The sequence below is a fragment of the Vulpes vulpes genome, chromosome 13 (genome assembly GCF_048418805.1).
Source record: "Vulpes vulpes isolate BD-2025 chromosome 13, VulVul3, whole genome shotgun sequence".
NCBI classification, from domain to species: domain Eukaryota; kingdom Metazoa; phylum Chordata; class Mammalia; order Carnivora; family Canidae; genus Vulpes; species Vulpes vulpes.
Genome location: NC_132792.1, coordinates 120825943 through 120842797, shown reverse-complemented (window position 1 = coordinate 120842797; position 16855 = coordinate 120825943). Strand labels below are relative to the sequence as shown.

The window sequence follows — 16855 nt, the reverse complement described above, 5'->3', positions numbered from 1 at the left end:
TCACGTTCAGAGTTACTATTGATAGATATGAGTTTAGTGTCATCATATCTATTCAGTCCTTGTTTTTGTGGATTGTTCGACTGAACTTCTTCTTAAAGGGGAATTTTAAGAGTCCCCCTTCAAATTTCTTGCAGAGCTGGTTTGGAGGTTACATATTCTTTCAGTTCCTGCCTGTCTTGGAAGCTCTTTATCTCTCCTTCCATTTTGAATGAAAGCCTTGCTGGATAAAGTATTCTTGGTTGCATGTTCTTTTCATTTAGGACCCTGAATATATCCTGCCAGCCCTTTCTGGCCTGCCAGGTCTCTGTGGAGAGGTCTGCTGTTACCCTAATATTCCTCCCCATAAAAGCCAGGGACTTTTTTTCTCTTGCTGCTTTAAGGATCTTCTCCTTATCTTTGGAATTTGCAAGCTTCACTATTAAATGTCGAGGTGTTGAACGGTTTTTGTTGATTTTAGGGGGGGATCTCTCTATTTCCTGGATCTGAATGCCTGTTTCCCTTCCCAGATTAGGAAAGTTTTCAGCTAGGATTTGTTCAAATACATATTCTGGCCCTCTGTCCCTTTCGGCGCCCTCAGGAACCCCAATTAAACGTAGGTTTTTCTTCCTCAGGCTGTCATTTATTTCCCTTAATCTATCCTCATGATCTTTTAATTGCTCGTCTCTTTTTTCCTCAGTTTCCCTCTTTGCCATCAACTTGTCTTCTATGTCACTCACTCGTTCTTCCACCTCGTCAAGCCTTGTCATTAGGACTTCTAGCTTGGATTGCATCTCATTTAATTGATTTTTAATTTCTGCCTGATTGGATCTAAATTCTGCAGTCATGAAGTCTCTTGAGTCCTTTATGGTTTTTTCTAGAGCCACCAGTAGCTGTAAAATAGTGCTTCTGAATTGGCTTTCTGACATTGAATTGTAATCCATATTTTGTAACTCTGTGGGAGAGAGGGCTGTTTCTGATTTTTTTTTTTGAGGTGAGGTTTTCCTTCTAGTCATTTTGCTCAGTGCAGAGTGGCCAAAAACAAGTTGTACTGGGAAAAGGAGAAAAAGAGAGAGAAGGAAAGAAAAGAGAAAAAGAAAAAAGAGAAAGAAGAAAAAAAGGGGGAAAAAGAAGAAAAAGAAAGAAAAAGAAAGAAAGGAGAAAAAAGAAAAAAAAGGGGGGGTGGGGTGGGGTGGGGGAAGCAATCAGAAATCAAGAAGAAAGAAAAAAAAAGCAGAAAACAAAACCAAAAAAAAAACAAAAAAAAAAACAAAAACAAAACAAAAACAAAGAAAACAAAAACAAAAAACACGGGGGAGTCTCTTCCGATTCTGTATACTTTAAGTCCCTTGACTTCCCTTGGAACTGGTCCGAGTCGCTGGTCTTCTGGGGGAGGGGCCTGCTGTGCTGATTCTCAGGTGTTAGCACTTGGGGGAGCTGCTCTGCATCTGCCTGGTGCAGGGCTCAGTGGGGTTGTTCACCCCTTGAGGCCCCGGGAGGAAGCCACAGTGGCGGGGGCAGCTCTGGGACCCTAGAGTCAGCCCCCGCAGTAGCTCCGGGGCTCTCCGTCTGCAGGGCCTGGGGGCTCCCGGGCGGGGCCGCTGATCTGCTCAGTTCCAGGCAGGAGCGTCCTTGCTGTCCTGGGCCCTCCCGGCCTCTGCCTGTCCCGGGGGAGGCCGGATCCTGGGCTGTGTCCCGGCGCCCTGTGCTCCGGGGCCTGCGCTGTTGGATTCGCGCTCCCGCCCCGCAGCCCCCTCCGCGGAGCCGCCGCCCGAGCCCCTCCGAGCTGTTCCCGGAGCCGCGCCGCCCCCTCCGCGGAGCTTCTTCCTCCGCCCGAGCCGCCGCCGCTGAGCTGTTCCCGGAGCCCCGCAGCCCCCTCCGCGGAGCCGCCGCCCGAGCCCCTCCGAGCTGCTCCGGGCCCCGCCGAGCGCTGCAGCCCTTAGGGAGCTCGGCGCACTCTCCCGGGGGCGCAGGTGCCTGTTAGTGTCCCCGGGAGCCCGAGGGCATCCCCGCCCTCCTGGGGATCCTGCTCCAATTCCCCGGGAGGCCTTTCCCCCGGCAAGATTGGTGCAGCTCCTGCTCCTCCGGGACGGGGCTCTCCTGTCCTGGGGACACTCGCCCCGGCCTCAGCCCGGCTCCTCTGGGGCCCCTCCCCCTCGGAGGCCTTTTGTCTCTTTATTTCTCTTTCCCCGTCTTCCTACCTTGATAGAAGCGCAACTCTTCTCACTGCAGCGTTCCAGCTGGTCTCTCTTTAAATCTCAGGCCGAATTCGTAGATTTTCAGGATGATTGGATGGTTTTCTAGGTAATTTGTTGAGGACAGGTGACTTGGAGACCCTACTCTGCCGCCATCTTGCCCCTCCCCCCCATATGATTTTTTTTTAATGTGGTGTATCACAATGTATCACATTATTTTGCAGATGGTGGACCATCCTGCCATCCCTGAAATAAATGCCATTTGACCATGGTTTATGACCCATTTTCTAATTTGATTTGCTAGTATTTTGTTGAGCATTTTTGTATGTTCATTAGGGAAATTGGCCCGCAATGTTATTTGTGTGGTGTCCTCTGGTTTTTGTATTGGCGTAATGCTGGCCACATGAAATGACTTTGGAAACATTCCTTCCTCTTCCATTTTTTTGGTTTCTTTTTTCTTTTCTTTTCTTTCTTTCTTTTTTTTTTTTTTTTTTTTTGGAAGAGTTTGAGAATAATAGGTATTAACTACTCTTTGAATGTTTAGTAGAATTCACCAATGAAACCAACAGTCATGGACTCTTGGGAAGTTTTGGATTACTGATTCAATCTCATTACTAGTCATTGGTCTATTTATATTTTCTATTTCTTCATGATTGTCTTGGTAGGTTGTATGTTTCTAGGAATTTATCCATTTCTTATAGGTTGTTCAGTTTGCTTATGCATAATTATAGCAACTGTCATGATTCTTCTTATTTCTACAGTATTAGCTGTAACTTCTTCCATTCTGATTTTGAGCCCTCTCTCTTTTTTTCTTGGTTAGTCTGGCTAAAGGTTTGTCAATTTTGTCTTTTCACAGAACCAGCTCTTGTTTTCACTGATCCTTTCCATTGTTTTTTTGTCTCTATTTTACTTATTTCCATTCTGATCTTTATTATTTCCTTCTTTTTACTAACTCCAGGTTTCACTCATTTCTTCTTTTCCAGTTCCTTTGGGTTAAAGTTAGGCTGTTTGGAATTTTCTTGTTTCTTAAGGTAGGTCTGTATTGTTAGGAACTTCCCTCGTGTAATGGCTTTTGCTATATCCTATAGATTTTTGATGTCACATTTGCTTTCATTTGTCTCTAGGTTTATTTCTCCTTTGCTTTCTTCAATGACCTCTTTGTTGTTCAATAGCATGTTGCTTAAGCTCCTTGTTTTTATGGTTTTCCCAGTTTTCTTCTTATAACTGATTTCTAGTTTCATACTATCGTGGTTGAAAAAGATGCTTTATATTATTTCAATCGTTATAAATTTATTGAGACTTTTTTGTGGCCAAACGTTATTTATCCTGGAAAGAGTACCATGTGCATGTGAGGAGAAATGTATTCTGCTGCTTTTGAATGTAATGTTCTGTATAATCTATTATCCATCTAGTCTAATGTGTCATTTAAGGCCAATGTTTCCTTATTGATTTCCTGCATGGGTGATCTAATAATTGACATGGGTTGGGTGTTTAATTAAAGTCTCCTCCTATTATTGTATCACTGTCTCCTTCTTCTTTTAGGTCTGCTGATATATCCTTTATACATTTGGTGCTATGTTGGGCGCATATAATTTATAAATATTATATCCCCTTACCGGACTGACTCCTTTATCACTATGTAATGCCCTACTTTGTTTTCTATAAGTCTTTAAGTTAATTTTGTATGAATATAGCTACAACAGCCTTTTCATTTGTTTGCATAAAATATCTTTTTCTATACTTTCACTTTTAGAAGCATGCCTTTACTTCTGAAGTGAGTCTCTCGATGGCAGCATTTGCAGGAGTCTTTTTTTTTTTTTTAAAGTCCATTCAGTTACTCTACCTTTTGATTGGAGAATTTAGTCTATTTACATTTAATTTTTGATAGGTATGTACTTATTGCCCTTTTGTGAATCGTTTTTATATTTTTTTTCTGTTCCTTTATTCTTTCTCTCTTCCCTTGACACCTTATAACTTTCTTTAATGTTTAGATTCCTTTCTCATTCATCTTATGTATTCACTGTAAGTTTTTGTTTTATGGTTATCATGAGGTTCATATATAATATCCTATGTATATAAAGGTGTATTTTAAGTTCATAGCAACTTAAATTTGAATACATTCCAAAACTCTACATTTTTATCCCTTTCTCCTATGTTTTAGGTTTTTTGTTTTGTTTTTTGTTTTGTTGTTTTAGGTTTCTGATATCACATTTTACAACTTTTTATATATTCCTTAACTAATAATTGTGGTTTTAGTTGTTTTTACTACATTGGTCTTTGACCTTTGTATTAGTGTATAAATGATTAATTCATTACCTTCACCATACATTTACCTTTTCCAGTCAAATTTTCACTTTCATATGTTTTCTAGTCATTAATTAGTGCCATTTATTTACAGCTTAAAGATGTCTCTTTATATTTCTTATAAGGCTGGTTTAGTGGTAATGAAGTCCTTTAGCTTTTGCTATGTGAAAACTATCTCACCTTCAATTCTGAATTATAATCTTGCTGGGCAGAGTATTCTTGGTTGCATTTTTTTTTTCATTTAATACTTTGAATATTTTCTGCTGCTCCCTTTTGCCTTGCAAAGTTTCTGCTGAAAAATTTGTTGATAGCCATACGGATATATCTTGTATATAGTAAGCTGTTTCTCCCTCACTGCTTTTAAAATTCTCTATCTCCAACATTTAACATTTTAATTATGCTATATTTTGGTCTCTTTTGGGTTTTTCTTACATGGAACTCTCTGGGCTTCCTGGACATGATGTCTGCTACTTTCCCCAAATTAAGGAAATTTTCAGCCATTATTTCTTCAAATATGTTTTTCTGCCCCTTCTTCCCCCTCTTCTTCTAGAACTCCTATAATGAGAATGTGATTCCACTCAAAACTGCCCCAAAGGTCACTTATGTTATCTTCACTTTTTAAAAACGTCTTCTTTTTGCTGCTCTGAGTTCCATCACTTTGTCCTCTAGCTTACTGTCTAACCCACTCTTCTGATTCCTGCAGTCTGCTATTAAATCCCCTTAGCGTATTTCTCAGTTAATTTATTCTACTTCAGCTCTGTGACTTCCATTTTGTACTTTCTTGTATTTTCTCTCTTGGCTGCAGTTCTCACTGTGCCCATCCATTCTTCTCCAAAGTTCAGTAAGTATCTTTATGACCATTACTTTGAGCTCTTTATTAGGCAATTTACTTATTCCCACTTCATTAATGTCTTTTTCCGAGGTTTTTGTTTTGTTCTCTCATTTGAAGATATTCCTTTGTCATTTTGCCTGATTTTGTTTTTTCCCTATGTATTAGGTGAAACAGCTACCTCTCCCAAACTTGAAGAAGTGGCCTTATGTAGGTGACCTGTGAGGCTGAGATGCACAATTACCCCTGACCACCGGTGCTAGGTGCTCAAGGGGAGTCCCAACTGTGGCAAGGGTGGCACTGTGGCACACCACTGGCTGTGGCAAGACCATGTCTGTGGCACTGCAGGGGCATGGCACTCACATGGCCAGTAGGGATGCAGCTATGGCTAACGATGGATGGGATACTTGCCCAGTTGGCTATGGTGGACCTGTGGTATGGGGGGTTGGCGTGTGCCCAGGTTACACGAAGATTGCCAAATCAGTGCCTGCCAACACTGGCATTAGCACAGTAGAATGGGATTGTAAAAATGGTACCTTCCAGCACTTTTCTCCTTAAAAATGTCCCAAAAGGTTCCTGCCTTTCTGACATTCACTTTAAGAATAGTAAGTGGGTCTCCTTTACATGTGGCCTAGATGTTTTTTAAGGTGCAACTTTTGTTCTGGGTCCCAGGGTGAGTTGAGTGTGTATGCAAACCCTTTATGAGCAGGTTCTCCATTCCCTAAGTTCTATGGTTTTTCTGGACCAGTCTCCACTGTTTTTACATTTTGGTGGCTCATCTCTTTGGTGCAGAACCCAAGGATTGGGGTGCCTGATGAGGGAAACATTCCCTACTCCTCAGGTAAAGTTTCCACATTTTTAGCTCCCTCCTGTTCATGGGTTACCACACTGGGGGGTGGGTTTTTTGGTGAAATTGCATCTCTGTCTCTCCTGTCTTCATCTTGCCTTTAATTTTTGTGGTGGAGTTACTCTCCATCTAGTTTCCAGAACTTTTCCAAAGGAAATTATTCCACATAGAACTGTAGGATTGTTGTGCCTGAGAGGTGGTGAAGTCAGGATCTCCCTACACCTCCAACTTGTCTAAAATACTTTTATGGAATATCCCATTTCCTCTAATATTCCCCATAAAGATAGAATTATGTAGTAGAACACCCATATCAACCAGGCAGTTGCTTTTTCAATAGGGCCATACTACAAATAATTGGGGTTTTTTTCATCTCACCGAAAATTGGAAAATATCCTGAATTGCTGTAATAAAGAGTAACATGTTCTTTCTAAAAGCCATTCCAAGGTAGGTATGAGTTCTATTTCTTCTACATCACCTATTTTAGTAACCTGCAAATATAAAGCACAAAACCATGACTTTCTTTAAAAAATATGCACTATTTTAAAGAAATAAAAAAGCCTATGTTTGCCTCATAACTACTTGCTTTTATAATTAAGGTTGTTCTCTATATAATACCTCCACCGCTTCATCTATACCCAAACTTGACTTCCCTTCCCACACTACTTCTATACTTGCCATTTTTCTAATTCTATTTCTCATGCTCCAATAAAGAATAAGAGAAGCTTCTTCCTCACCCTGAGATGCTTTTCACAAATATATGTTCATTTTTTCAGTCTCATAATTTCCACATTTTCTATGAAAGTCATATGTATGAACTCAATTTTAACCACAAGGATGTAGATGCCCTATTTTGACATTCAAGAACCACAGGCCTTTCCTAAGGAATTCCCTTCCTCAGAGTCCCTCTTCCCCAACTGAATGTTAACATTTCCTTAAATTTCTTCTGGCAATAAAAGTACCTCTGTATCAGCACATACGTATTTGTGTATTTTTGTTTATATACAAGCTGTTCCTCCCATTTTCAGTTGATAATACACATCAGGGATATATCCCTACACCTGCACCTACAGATCTGCTTCATTCAGACGTGGCCCTACCCTCACATGCTTACAGTATAGTGTAGTTGGGAGGTTGGGAGAGTAGGGGGAAGCAGACACTAAGAAAATGATCAAAACAAGTAACTGTATAATTACAACTTGTGAGAAGTATGAAAGTGCTATGCAAGAATGTAATGGGGGGTTTCTACAACTGGCAATGAAGTTTCTGACAAGCCCGAGAAACATTTTTTTCTTTTACTATTATAATTCCTATTTTGTCAGCAAGTCCCTATAGTTGAGTTTCCTTTTTAAAAAACTACACTTAATAAAGTATTTGACATTAATTGAATCCTTAAACCTGTATCTCTATAAAAAAGAAAAAAAAACTTGCTATTAAATAATTTTCTCCCAAAGAGTATCTTAAAAACAAACTGTCTCTCAAATGACCAGGTTTATCTGATATACACAAAGATATTCTAAATTGGATAATATTTATTCATTAGTGGAAAACACCCACTCTATATTACCTTTGAGATAAATGATGCAGTAACAACCCAAAATTCTTTGCAATGTCTAGCTCTGTGGGCAGAGACCACCTGAAGATCATATGGATTATAGAGAACTTGACTATTTTTCCGAGGAAGGCAATATATAAATTCTCCATCATCTTTTAAAGGTTCCTGAGGTTAAAAAAAAAAATTAACTTGATCAAATTAAGTAATAAAATGACTGAACAGATTCCTCAGTAAATTTAAACAATTTGAGATTAAAATTAAGAGTAATATCACTGAGGAAAGCTGACATCAAATTGTGTCCAAAGTTCAACAAGATCAATCTTATAAAAGACATAATATGTAATTTTCACTCTCATAATGTGGTGAGAAATTCATCTATGTGCTTCCCAATGCATGCTTATTCACATGAAGAACTGGCAACATACCTTTAACACACATGCCCCACTTTCAGTAAATTTGCCAACACCAGAAGCCTTTTGAGCATGCTATTTTTTTTAAAGATTTTATTTGAGAGAAAGAGAGAGCACAAGCAGTGGGTAGGGGCAGAGGGAGAAACAGGCTCCCTGTAGGCTCAATCCCAGGACCCTGGGATCGTGACCAGAGCAGAAGGCAGATGCTTCACCCACTGAGCTACTCAGGTGCCCCACCTTTTGAGCATGTTAATCTTTTAGTTTGATAATGATGGTGGCTTAGTATTATAATAATAACTAATATTTGTGAAGTAAATAGTAAATATTTAATAAATAATAAATGTTTCATACATGGTATAACCACAGGAATTTAACCCTGTGAATTTAACCTTTTAAATTACCCACAGGGATACAGGGATGATCTTATTTTAAGCTCATAAAACAGATGCAGAAATTAGTATTTTGAGAAATTAGGAAATTTGGGAAAAGTCACAAAGACAGGAAGGGGTAAGTTGAGATGTGAATACAAGTCTGACTAAATCCATGTTCTGAGACAGTGCATATACTTTTTTTTTTAAGATTTGTATTTATTTATTCATAGAGACACACAGAGAAAGAGAGAGAAAGAGAGAGGGAGAGAGGCAGAGACACAGGCAGAGGGAGAAGCAGGCTCCACACAGAGAGCCCGAGACGGAACTCGAACCCGGGCCTCCACGATCACACCCCAGGCTGCAGGCGGCACTAAACCACTGCGCTAAAGGGGCTGCCCGACAGTGCAATATACTATAATGCCTCTTTCTTATTTACCTGGCATTATTGAGATATCAGCCACTTCATATTAAGAAAAAATTTTAAGTGAAATTTATTTCTTTTAGCTTTGGGACTTTCTAATTACTGGCACTTAAAGTTTCAGATCCAGTTTTTCTTCTAAAAAAGTTTTTGTCCTCCTTAAAATATTGTTACTGTTTGTCTTTACTCATCCCAGGTGTTCACTGTCTTGTTTGTTGTTGTTGTTGTTGTTGTTTAACGATTTATTTATTTGAGAGGCGGGGGAGAGGGAGAGAATCTCAAGCTGACTCTGCAGTGAGCATGGAGTTCAATGCAGGGCTTAATATCACGACCCTGAGATCACGATCTAAGCCAAAAAGAATTGGACATTCAATTGACTGTACAGCCCAAGCACCCCTCTCTGTCTTGTTCTAACCTCTGGTATGATATGCCCCCAGAAACCTTATGAAGCAAGTTTAAAACCTGTAACTAAAATAAAATAAATAAGCTCTGGGTGATGATTTGTATAGTACAGTGGTCTGGTTATGTGGCCACTGGAATCATTTTCGTTCTAATTATGTTCCAGAAAGTTGAGGATACTAGACACAATTATCCAAGTGGGTCATGTATGTAATTATATCATCCACTTATTAGAAGCATAGTATGTTTCAATTAAGTTGTTTTCCATTTAAAAACATGTATTTTTTTTCATATTCTCAACCCTTCCTTTACAAATGAAACATACCTTATTAGTGAGTCCAAGGATATCAAGCCCATGTATACCTATGTGTTTTCTAAACCACCATGCCCACTATATGCCAGATACCATGCCACATTCATTCCTCATTAATTAATTAATTAATTAATTCCTTTTTCACAGCTCTCTAGTCTAGAAAGACTAGACTTTCTTTCAAAGTCAAAGAAGCTAAAGCTCAGAGAGGTCAGGAACTTGCCCAAAATCATACAGTGAGCATAGAAATACAGATTCAAAACTGGGCAACTCTGACTCTATAATGCATGGTACTTTGCTTCACATTAATGCTGCCTCTAACAATGATACAAAGACCATTTATCCTCATAGTAACAGTCTAGAGCAGGGATCAGCAAATTATGGCCAGGACTAGGTGCCTACTTCTGTAAATATGGTTTCACTGGAACACAGCCACACCCATGTGTTTATATACTGTTATTGTTTTTGTACTACCATGACAGAGCTGAGTAATTTACAACAGAGATCAGATAGCCTGCAATATGCCTAAAATATTTATTATCTGGCACTTTTCAGAAAAAGTTAACCCGGCCCCTGGTCTAGAACAACAGTTCTCAATTGTACATGAGAATCACCTGGAGAGTGTCATAAAGTACAGGTCACTGGGTTCCACCCCCAGAGTCTCTAATTCAGAAGGGCTGGGGTGCAGATGAGCATATGTGTGGCTAAGGAGCTCCAAGGTGACGGTGATGCTCATTGCCTGGGGATTGCCCTTTGAGAATCTTGGGTCTAAAAGTAGGACTAGATGATCCTGCCCAATCTTCCATCTCCTGTAATGAAGAGCAGAGGAGGCAGATCTTACCTCTTCTCACTGCTTGTACCCTCTAGTCATGTGACCCTGCACAAGATTAAAAACTTCTCCAAAGAGGAAAGAAGAAGGAAATACAAAGATACTGAGACAGAAAATCAGGTACCAGGCAGTAAGAGTGAAGATACAGTTATAGAAGTACATTAGAATTTCTTTTCATATAACAAAAAAATTTGATAAACAGGAATATAAGAGTAGATTCAAATTTCAGGCATATATATCTTATCTGTTCTCCATTCTTGAAATAAGAGAAGTGAAATGACACTCAACACTTTCATAAGCATTTACTATGAAACAATGATTATAATTTGATATTACTGTAATAATGTCTAATTTTGATGTAATATATTGTGAAGTAAAAGAAATTAGGATACAGTTTTAAATGTTAACTCTTAATAGACGTACCTTTAGAATAATCTTCTGAATTGCAATTTTGAAGCTTCTGTACTCCAAATAGTGCTGTGGTAACATTGTCTGCCAACCAAACTTTTCTCTTAGTCTAATAATATGTCTTGTCACATCATCATCCTCTGGTTCTGGTTTGGAACATTAAAAAAAATATATATCTAATATAAGTGTGAGTATGAGCATCACTTAATAATGTATAATATTCCAAATATTTCTACATAGAGAAAAAATTTAAATGGAAACTTAATGTTCATACAAAGACTATATAATTGGAAGAGAAAATATAGCTTAAAATTTAATTTTAATAGAAGCTGGAGAAAGGAATATTATTTTTCCATTTAAAAAAGATATTACAGGGACGCGGGGGTGGCTCAGTGGTTGAGCGTCTGCCTTCAGCTCTGGGCATGATTCTGGGGTCCTGTGATGGAGTCCGCATCAGGCTCCCCAGAGGGAGCCTGCTTCTCCTTCTGCCTGTGTCTCTGCCTCTCTCTGTGTCTCTCATGAATAAATATTTAAAATATATATATATTACAAAAGACCTAATTTCACAATTGCACAGATAGTTGGCACAAGACGACACTCAAACAGAAGCCAAATGGGGTGGAAACAGCAGGACCAGGAAAGAAGCAATGACGAGGAAAGGCGGGAATATTCTTCCTAAAGATTCTCATGCAATAGACTTCCTTCCCTCCTCCCTTCCTCCCCTCTTCCCCCTGCCCCTTCTCTCTTCCTTCCTAAAGTAGGCTCCACACCCAGCGTGGAGTCCAATGCAGGGCTTGAACTCACAACCCTGAGATCAAGGCCTGAACTGAGATCAAAAGCTGGACACTCAACTGACTGAGCCACCCAGTTGCCCCTCAGTCTTTTCTTTCTTGACCTCTTAGCAGCTAATGATTCTCTCCTTCTTGAAACACTCTCTTTTCTTGGCTTTTATTCACCATGCTCTACAGCTCGTCCCCTTAGCCCTTCTGGTTTTCTTGATAAAACTAATCATGGGAAGAGAAGCAACCCAGAAACCATGTTGGCAAAACCAGCAATGCTGTGAAGTTGTTCAAGAATTCTGGTTCTTCGGAAATCACAAACATCAACTGATCAAAACAACTTCTTAGAAACTCAGGACTAATGAGCCTGGAACTGTTGTGTAAAATGGTGTCAGGACCAGGATACAATCCCATACAGCCCTAAGAGTAAATTCCTCTTTTAACTTTGTGCCTTACCTGTCTCACCCTAGTCTAGACCCTATCAGTTGCTTAAACACAGAAAGAACTTTAATATATTTAACTGAAAAAAAAGGCCAGTTAATAATAGGTGTGGAAGAGAGAAGGCAAAGTACTGATGCTTAGGGACAGTACAAACTGCTTATGTCCAGCTGACAGGTAAGCCATGCAGACTAGGACAGAACAGCACGTACCTGTGGAAATCAAAGTAGCGAGGTTATGACATAGGAAAACAGATCGGTAGAACCGATTAGAGTCCAGAGATAGGACCATTTACAAAAGAGAATCTAGTAAGTGAAAAAAGGCATTTCAAATAAATAGAGCAATCATTAACTGTTATGAATCATAACGGCAAAGTGGTTAGCCATTTGGGAAACTACGCTATTTTAGGCAAGCGTAAATTATAGATGGATTATGGCAGTAGGTGTGGAAAAGGAAATTATAGAAGTATTAGAAGAAAACACAGAATATATTCCTGAAAAAGAATCAAAGCATGTTAAAAAATAATAATAATAATAAATTTGGCTTATTTAAACTTAGCAATTCATACAGATGAAAAGCCACCATAAATAAAGCTAAAGCATAATTGTCAAGTTAGAATAAAATGTTTATAACCTATGTAAGAAGCTACAGATTAATATACCAAATATTTAAAGAGTTCTTCCAATCAATAAAAAATAAACGTTTTGATAGAAAGATGAACAACTTATATGGAAAGACAAATGGCCAGTAAACACACCAAAAAATTTTCAACCCCATTAGTAATCAGGAAATCATAAATTAAAATTACAATGAAAAAGTCATTCTCACTCATCAGACTTACAAAAAATTAAGTTAGGCAACAGCAACTGCTGACCAGGGTATTCCTCTCATGCAATTCTGCAAAAGCATAAATTAACACATCCATTCTTGATGGCAATCTGGCAGATTTAATGATAGAGACCACTGGAGAATGGAAGCAATTTAGGACAATTTTAAAATAACAATTCTTCAGAATAAGTAGTAAATTTAAGGAAAATATATATCCTCCAAAATGCTGGGGGAAAATTTTTCTAAAAAGCCAGATTAATGCAGAATATCATAGGTATTTACTAACAACAGACAATATATTATACACCTAACATGGCAAGGTGTGGCACTATCCTTCCATGCTGGGTGCATGGTATGATCCAAAAAAGCAATTCTTTATATCAGAAATATGAGGAGACTAGCCTGTATTGCACTTTCACAGTGAGTCAAGAAAACAGGTACCAGAACTAAGGTCAGGAAATTCCAACTTTCAAGAGAAAGCCTTCCAAAGAAAAACCATGAAAAGAAAAAAAGGGAGAGTGAGCAGCATAAAGACTAAATTTTTCAGGGCACCTGGGTGGCTCAGCAGGTGGGCATCTGCCTTTGGCTCAGGGCATGATCCTGGAGTTCTGGGATCGAGTCCAACATTGGGCTTCCTGCATGGAGCCTGCTTCTCCCTCTGCCTATGTCTCTGGCTCTCTGGCTCTCATGAATAAATAAAATCTTAAAAAAAAAAAAAAAAAGACTAAATTTATTGTGTCTATGTAGAGCCTGACATGGAGCTTGATCCCAGGACCCTGAGATCATGACCTGAGCCCAAGGCAACAGCCCAACTGACTGAGCCCCCCAGGCACCCCACAATATCTTGTTATAGACGCAATAAAACCTCATCAGCAAGCAATGGGCTGAACTTCCAGTTCCCTCACCTTCTAATTGTATAGCCTTGAACAAGCAGTATCACAGGACAGAATCTTCAGCAGGAGAAACAGTGAAGACAATAGTTAATGAAGAGTTCCAGCACTTAAGGGTAAAATTACATATCTTTAGGATGAAAATAAAACCTTTATTTTAAGAAGTTTAAAGCAGGGGCACCTCGGTGGCTCAGTCGGTTAAGGGTTTTGAGTAGTGATTTTGGCTCAGGTCACGATTTCAGGATTGTGAGATCAAGCCCACGTTGGGTTCCACTGTCAGTGGGGAGTCTGCTTGGGGTTCTTTCTCCCTCCCTCTGCTTCCTCCCCCCACTCTCTCTCTCAAAAAAGTTTAAAACAGAACTTCTGTTGCTTTGGAGTTTAAAATATTTAAGTGATGATACTATTCCACCATGTGAATGTCCTCATAATGAAAGATAATATATAAAAATTGTCAAATGAGTAATACTACTAGTAAATATTGTGTTAATTCCAAGGAGAAGGATCACCACAGACTAGGGACCTTACTGAAAGCTTTATAGAAGTCTCATAAAAATGGATCTTAACATAAGGCTTGAGAGGAGCAAAAAGAGAAAAGAGGACATTTTAGACAAAAAGTCATCTTCAAAGGAAGAGAGAGTATATTCCAAAAGCATACATCAACATGAACAACCTGAAAAGGACAGGTTACAAAAGGACACAGATGTTTTATTGTGCAAAACATCACATATGTGCATATTTCAAAACTTTCACTGAAGTATAATATACATACAAAAAAGTACAGATATCATTCATAGGCATACAGCCTAATGTACTTTCAGACATTAATATACCCTCGAACCAGCACACCAATCAAGAAAAAAAGCAACACTAGCACTCCTGAAGTCTGCCTCGAAACCCTGCCCAGTTCATCCCATTCCCACAAAAGTAACCACTGACCTGATTTCTAAGATTAGAGATCAATTCTTTCTAGTGTTTACTTTATGTATTCTTCTGTATCTGGTCAATACTGTGGTGTGTGCTTCTGCATACACAAAATAATGCCATACGTTTTATGGATGTATTAGTTACCTATTGATGTATAAGCAGCTATCCTAAAATTTAGAGATTTAAAACAAATATGTATTATCTCACACTTTCTATGGGTTAGGAATTCAGTTTTCCATGAGGTTGCAATCAAAATGTCGGTTAGGGCTACAATCAATCCTCTGAAGGCTTTCCTGGAGCTGGAGGACCCCTCTCCTGGACAGCTCCAGCACATGGCTATGCACACAGGTCATCTCAGCTTTTCCTCCACATGGACCTCTCTGTAGGGTTGTGCAAATGTCTCACATGACACTGGTGTCCCTCAGAGAGTAAGCTGGAAGAGCATGTAGTAGAAGGGACTACTATGCCTGTTATGACTTAGTCTTGGAGGACACACCATCATTTCCACCGCCACATTCTACTCTGTAGAATTGTAGACTATCATATCTACTGTATTACTAGTTAGAACTGAGTCACTAAGTCTGGCCTTCATTTAAGGGAAAGGAGTAAGGCTCCACCTTTTGAAGGATGGGGTATCAAAACACACATGGACACATTTTTAAACTCCCACAATAACTATAAATGTAGACAATACATGGAAAGGACAGTCACTCATGTCAATGTGACTATCAGCTGGACCTCCTGTAACTGAGGACAGGGAGTAGAAGGGGGAGCACCTTGAGCTAACTTGTACCATTTTACTTCTGTACTTGCTTCCTGTTACCATGTAACAAACTACCACAAACTGGTGCTAAGACACTACATGTTACATGGGTCAGGTGTCTAGCAAATTTCAGCTAGGTCCTGTGCTCAGGATGTCACAGGGCTGAAATGAACATGTGAGTGGATGATGCCCTCATCTGGAGACACAGCTAGGGACAGAACTGCCTCCTAGCTCCCCTAGGTTGTTGGCAGAACTCATTTCCTTGTGGCTGCATGATGAGGCCTCCATCTTCTAGCTAGTGGCTGGCCAGCTACTACTGTTGGCCCCTCTCCACAACCCCTTCAAAGGCAGCAGTGTGGCATCTACTACTGCTCTGGTCTTTTTTAAAGGTTCGTCAGATTAGGGCAGGCTCGCCCAGGAAAATCTCCTTTTGATTAACAAGAAGTCAGCTGATTAGAGGTCTTATTACATCTCAACAATGTGAGAGAGACTGACCTAGTCCTAGAAGCAATGCTCCACCATACTCACAGATTTTGCATCACTCACCGGGAGGGAGGGGAGTAGACAAGGCATGAACCACCACACTCATGTGGTTTTGTGCTCTGGGAGGCATTTATCATAGTGAGGAACTTCTTTTTTAAAAAACGAAGTCTGGTTAAGTGAGGAAGTTTAGGTGTCAATAGTTTTGTGACTAATCTGCCTTGGACCATGGTATATTGGTGAAACTTAGAAAAGTTTTCCTTTTCCTGTCAAACTTAATAAAACAAATAAGAATTTCAGGTACAGAGAAAGCACAAACTGGAAAACATTAGTGAGGAAAATCAGTGTAAATGAATTATTTGGGAATTTAAACTTTATGTCAAAGACACAAAAGAATTAAATTTAATGATACCACAAAATCTTACTCAAAGGATAAAACAAAGCCATACAACTTTATTTATAATTCTATAACAGTAACCTTCAGAGATTGTTTCTAAGACTATAGTGTACAATTTTTCAATCTATTGATATTTTAGGTTTTCAAAAAGATTTTTAAAAAACTAACAGTTCTTTAAGCAACCAAACACATAAAATTCAGTAAGATTGTTTCTTCTAAAGTCAGTGTTCTATTCAAACACATAAAACCACAAAATTATCAGGAAAAAAATGTATCTTCTAAACAATCTACGTCAGTGATACTACGTACCTATTCTATCATATGACACAAGCCTTTTTTTCTTAAATTCTGGACAACCATGTGTTTGATCCTTTTTTCCCTTTGGTTTCTCTTCCTTCTTATGAGAAACTGGTTTTGAAGATTCTTGTTGAATTCTACTTTTTTGAAAGTAATCTGAAAACAAAAGCATTATTAACTGAGAAACCAGCAAGAGCTATAAATAATACCA

General features: G+C 39.1%; 1 protein-coding gene across 1 annotated transcript in view; it reads right to left on the bottom strand.

The window, feature by feature from the left end:
- DNAH14 (dynein axonemal heavy chain 14) overlaps nt 1-16855 on the bottom strand; it is a 317326-nt gene that overhangs the window by 271433 nt on the left and 29038 nt on the right. The window contains 4 exon segments of the mRNA XM_072733718.1: nt 6527-6639; nt 7716-7868; nt 10864-10994; nt 16657-16802. Of these exon segments, the coding sequence (XP_072589819.1) occupies nt 6527-6639; nt 7716-7868; nt 10864-10994; nt 16657-16802 (543 nt within the window).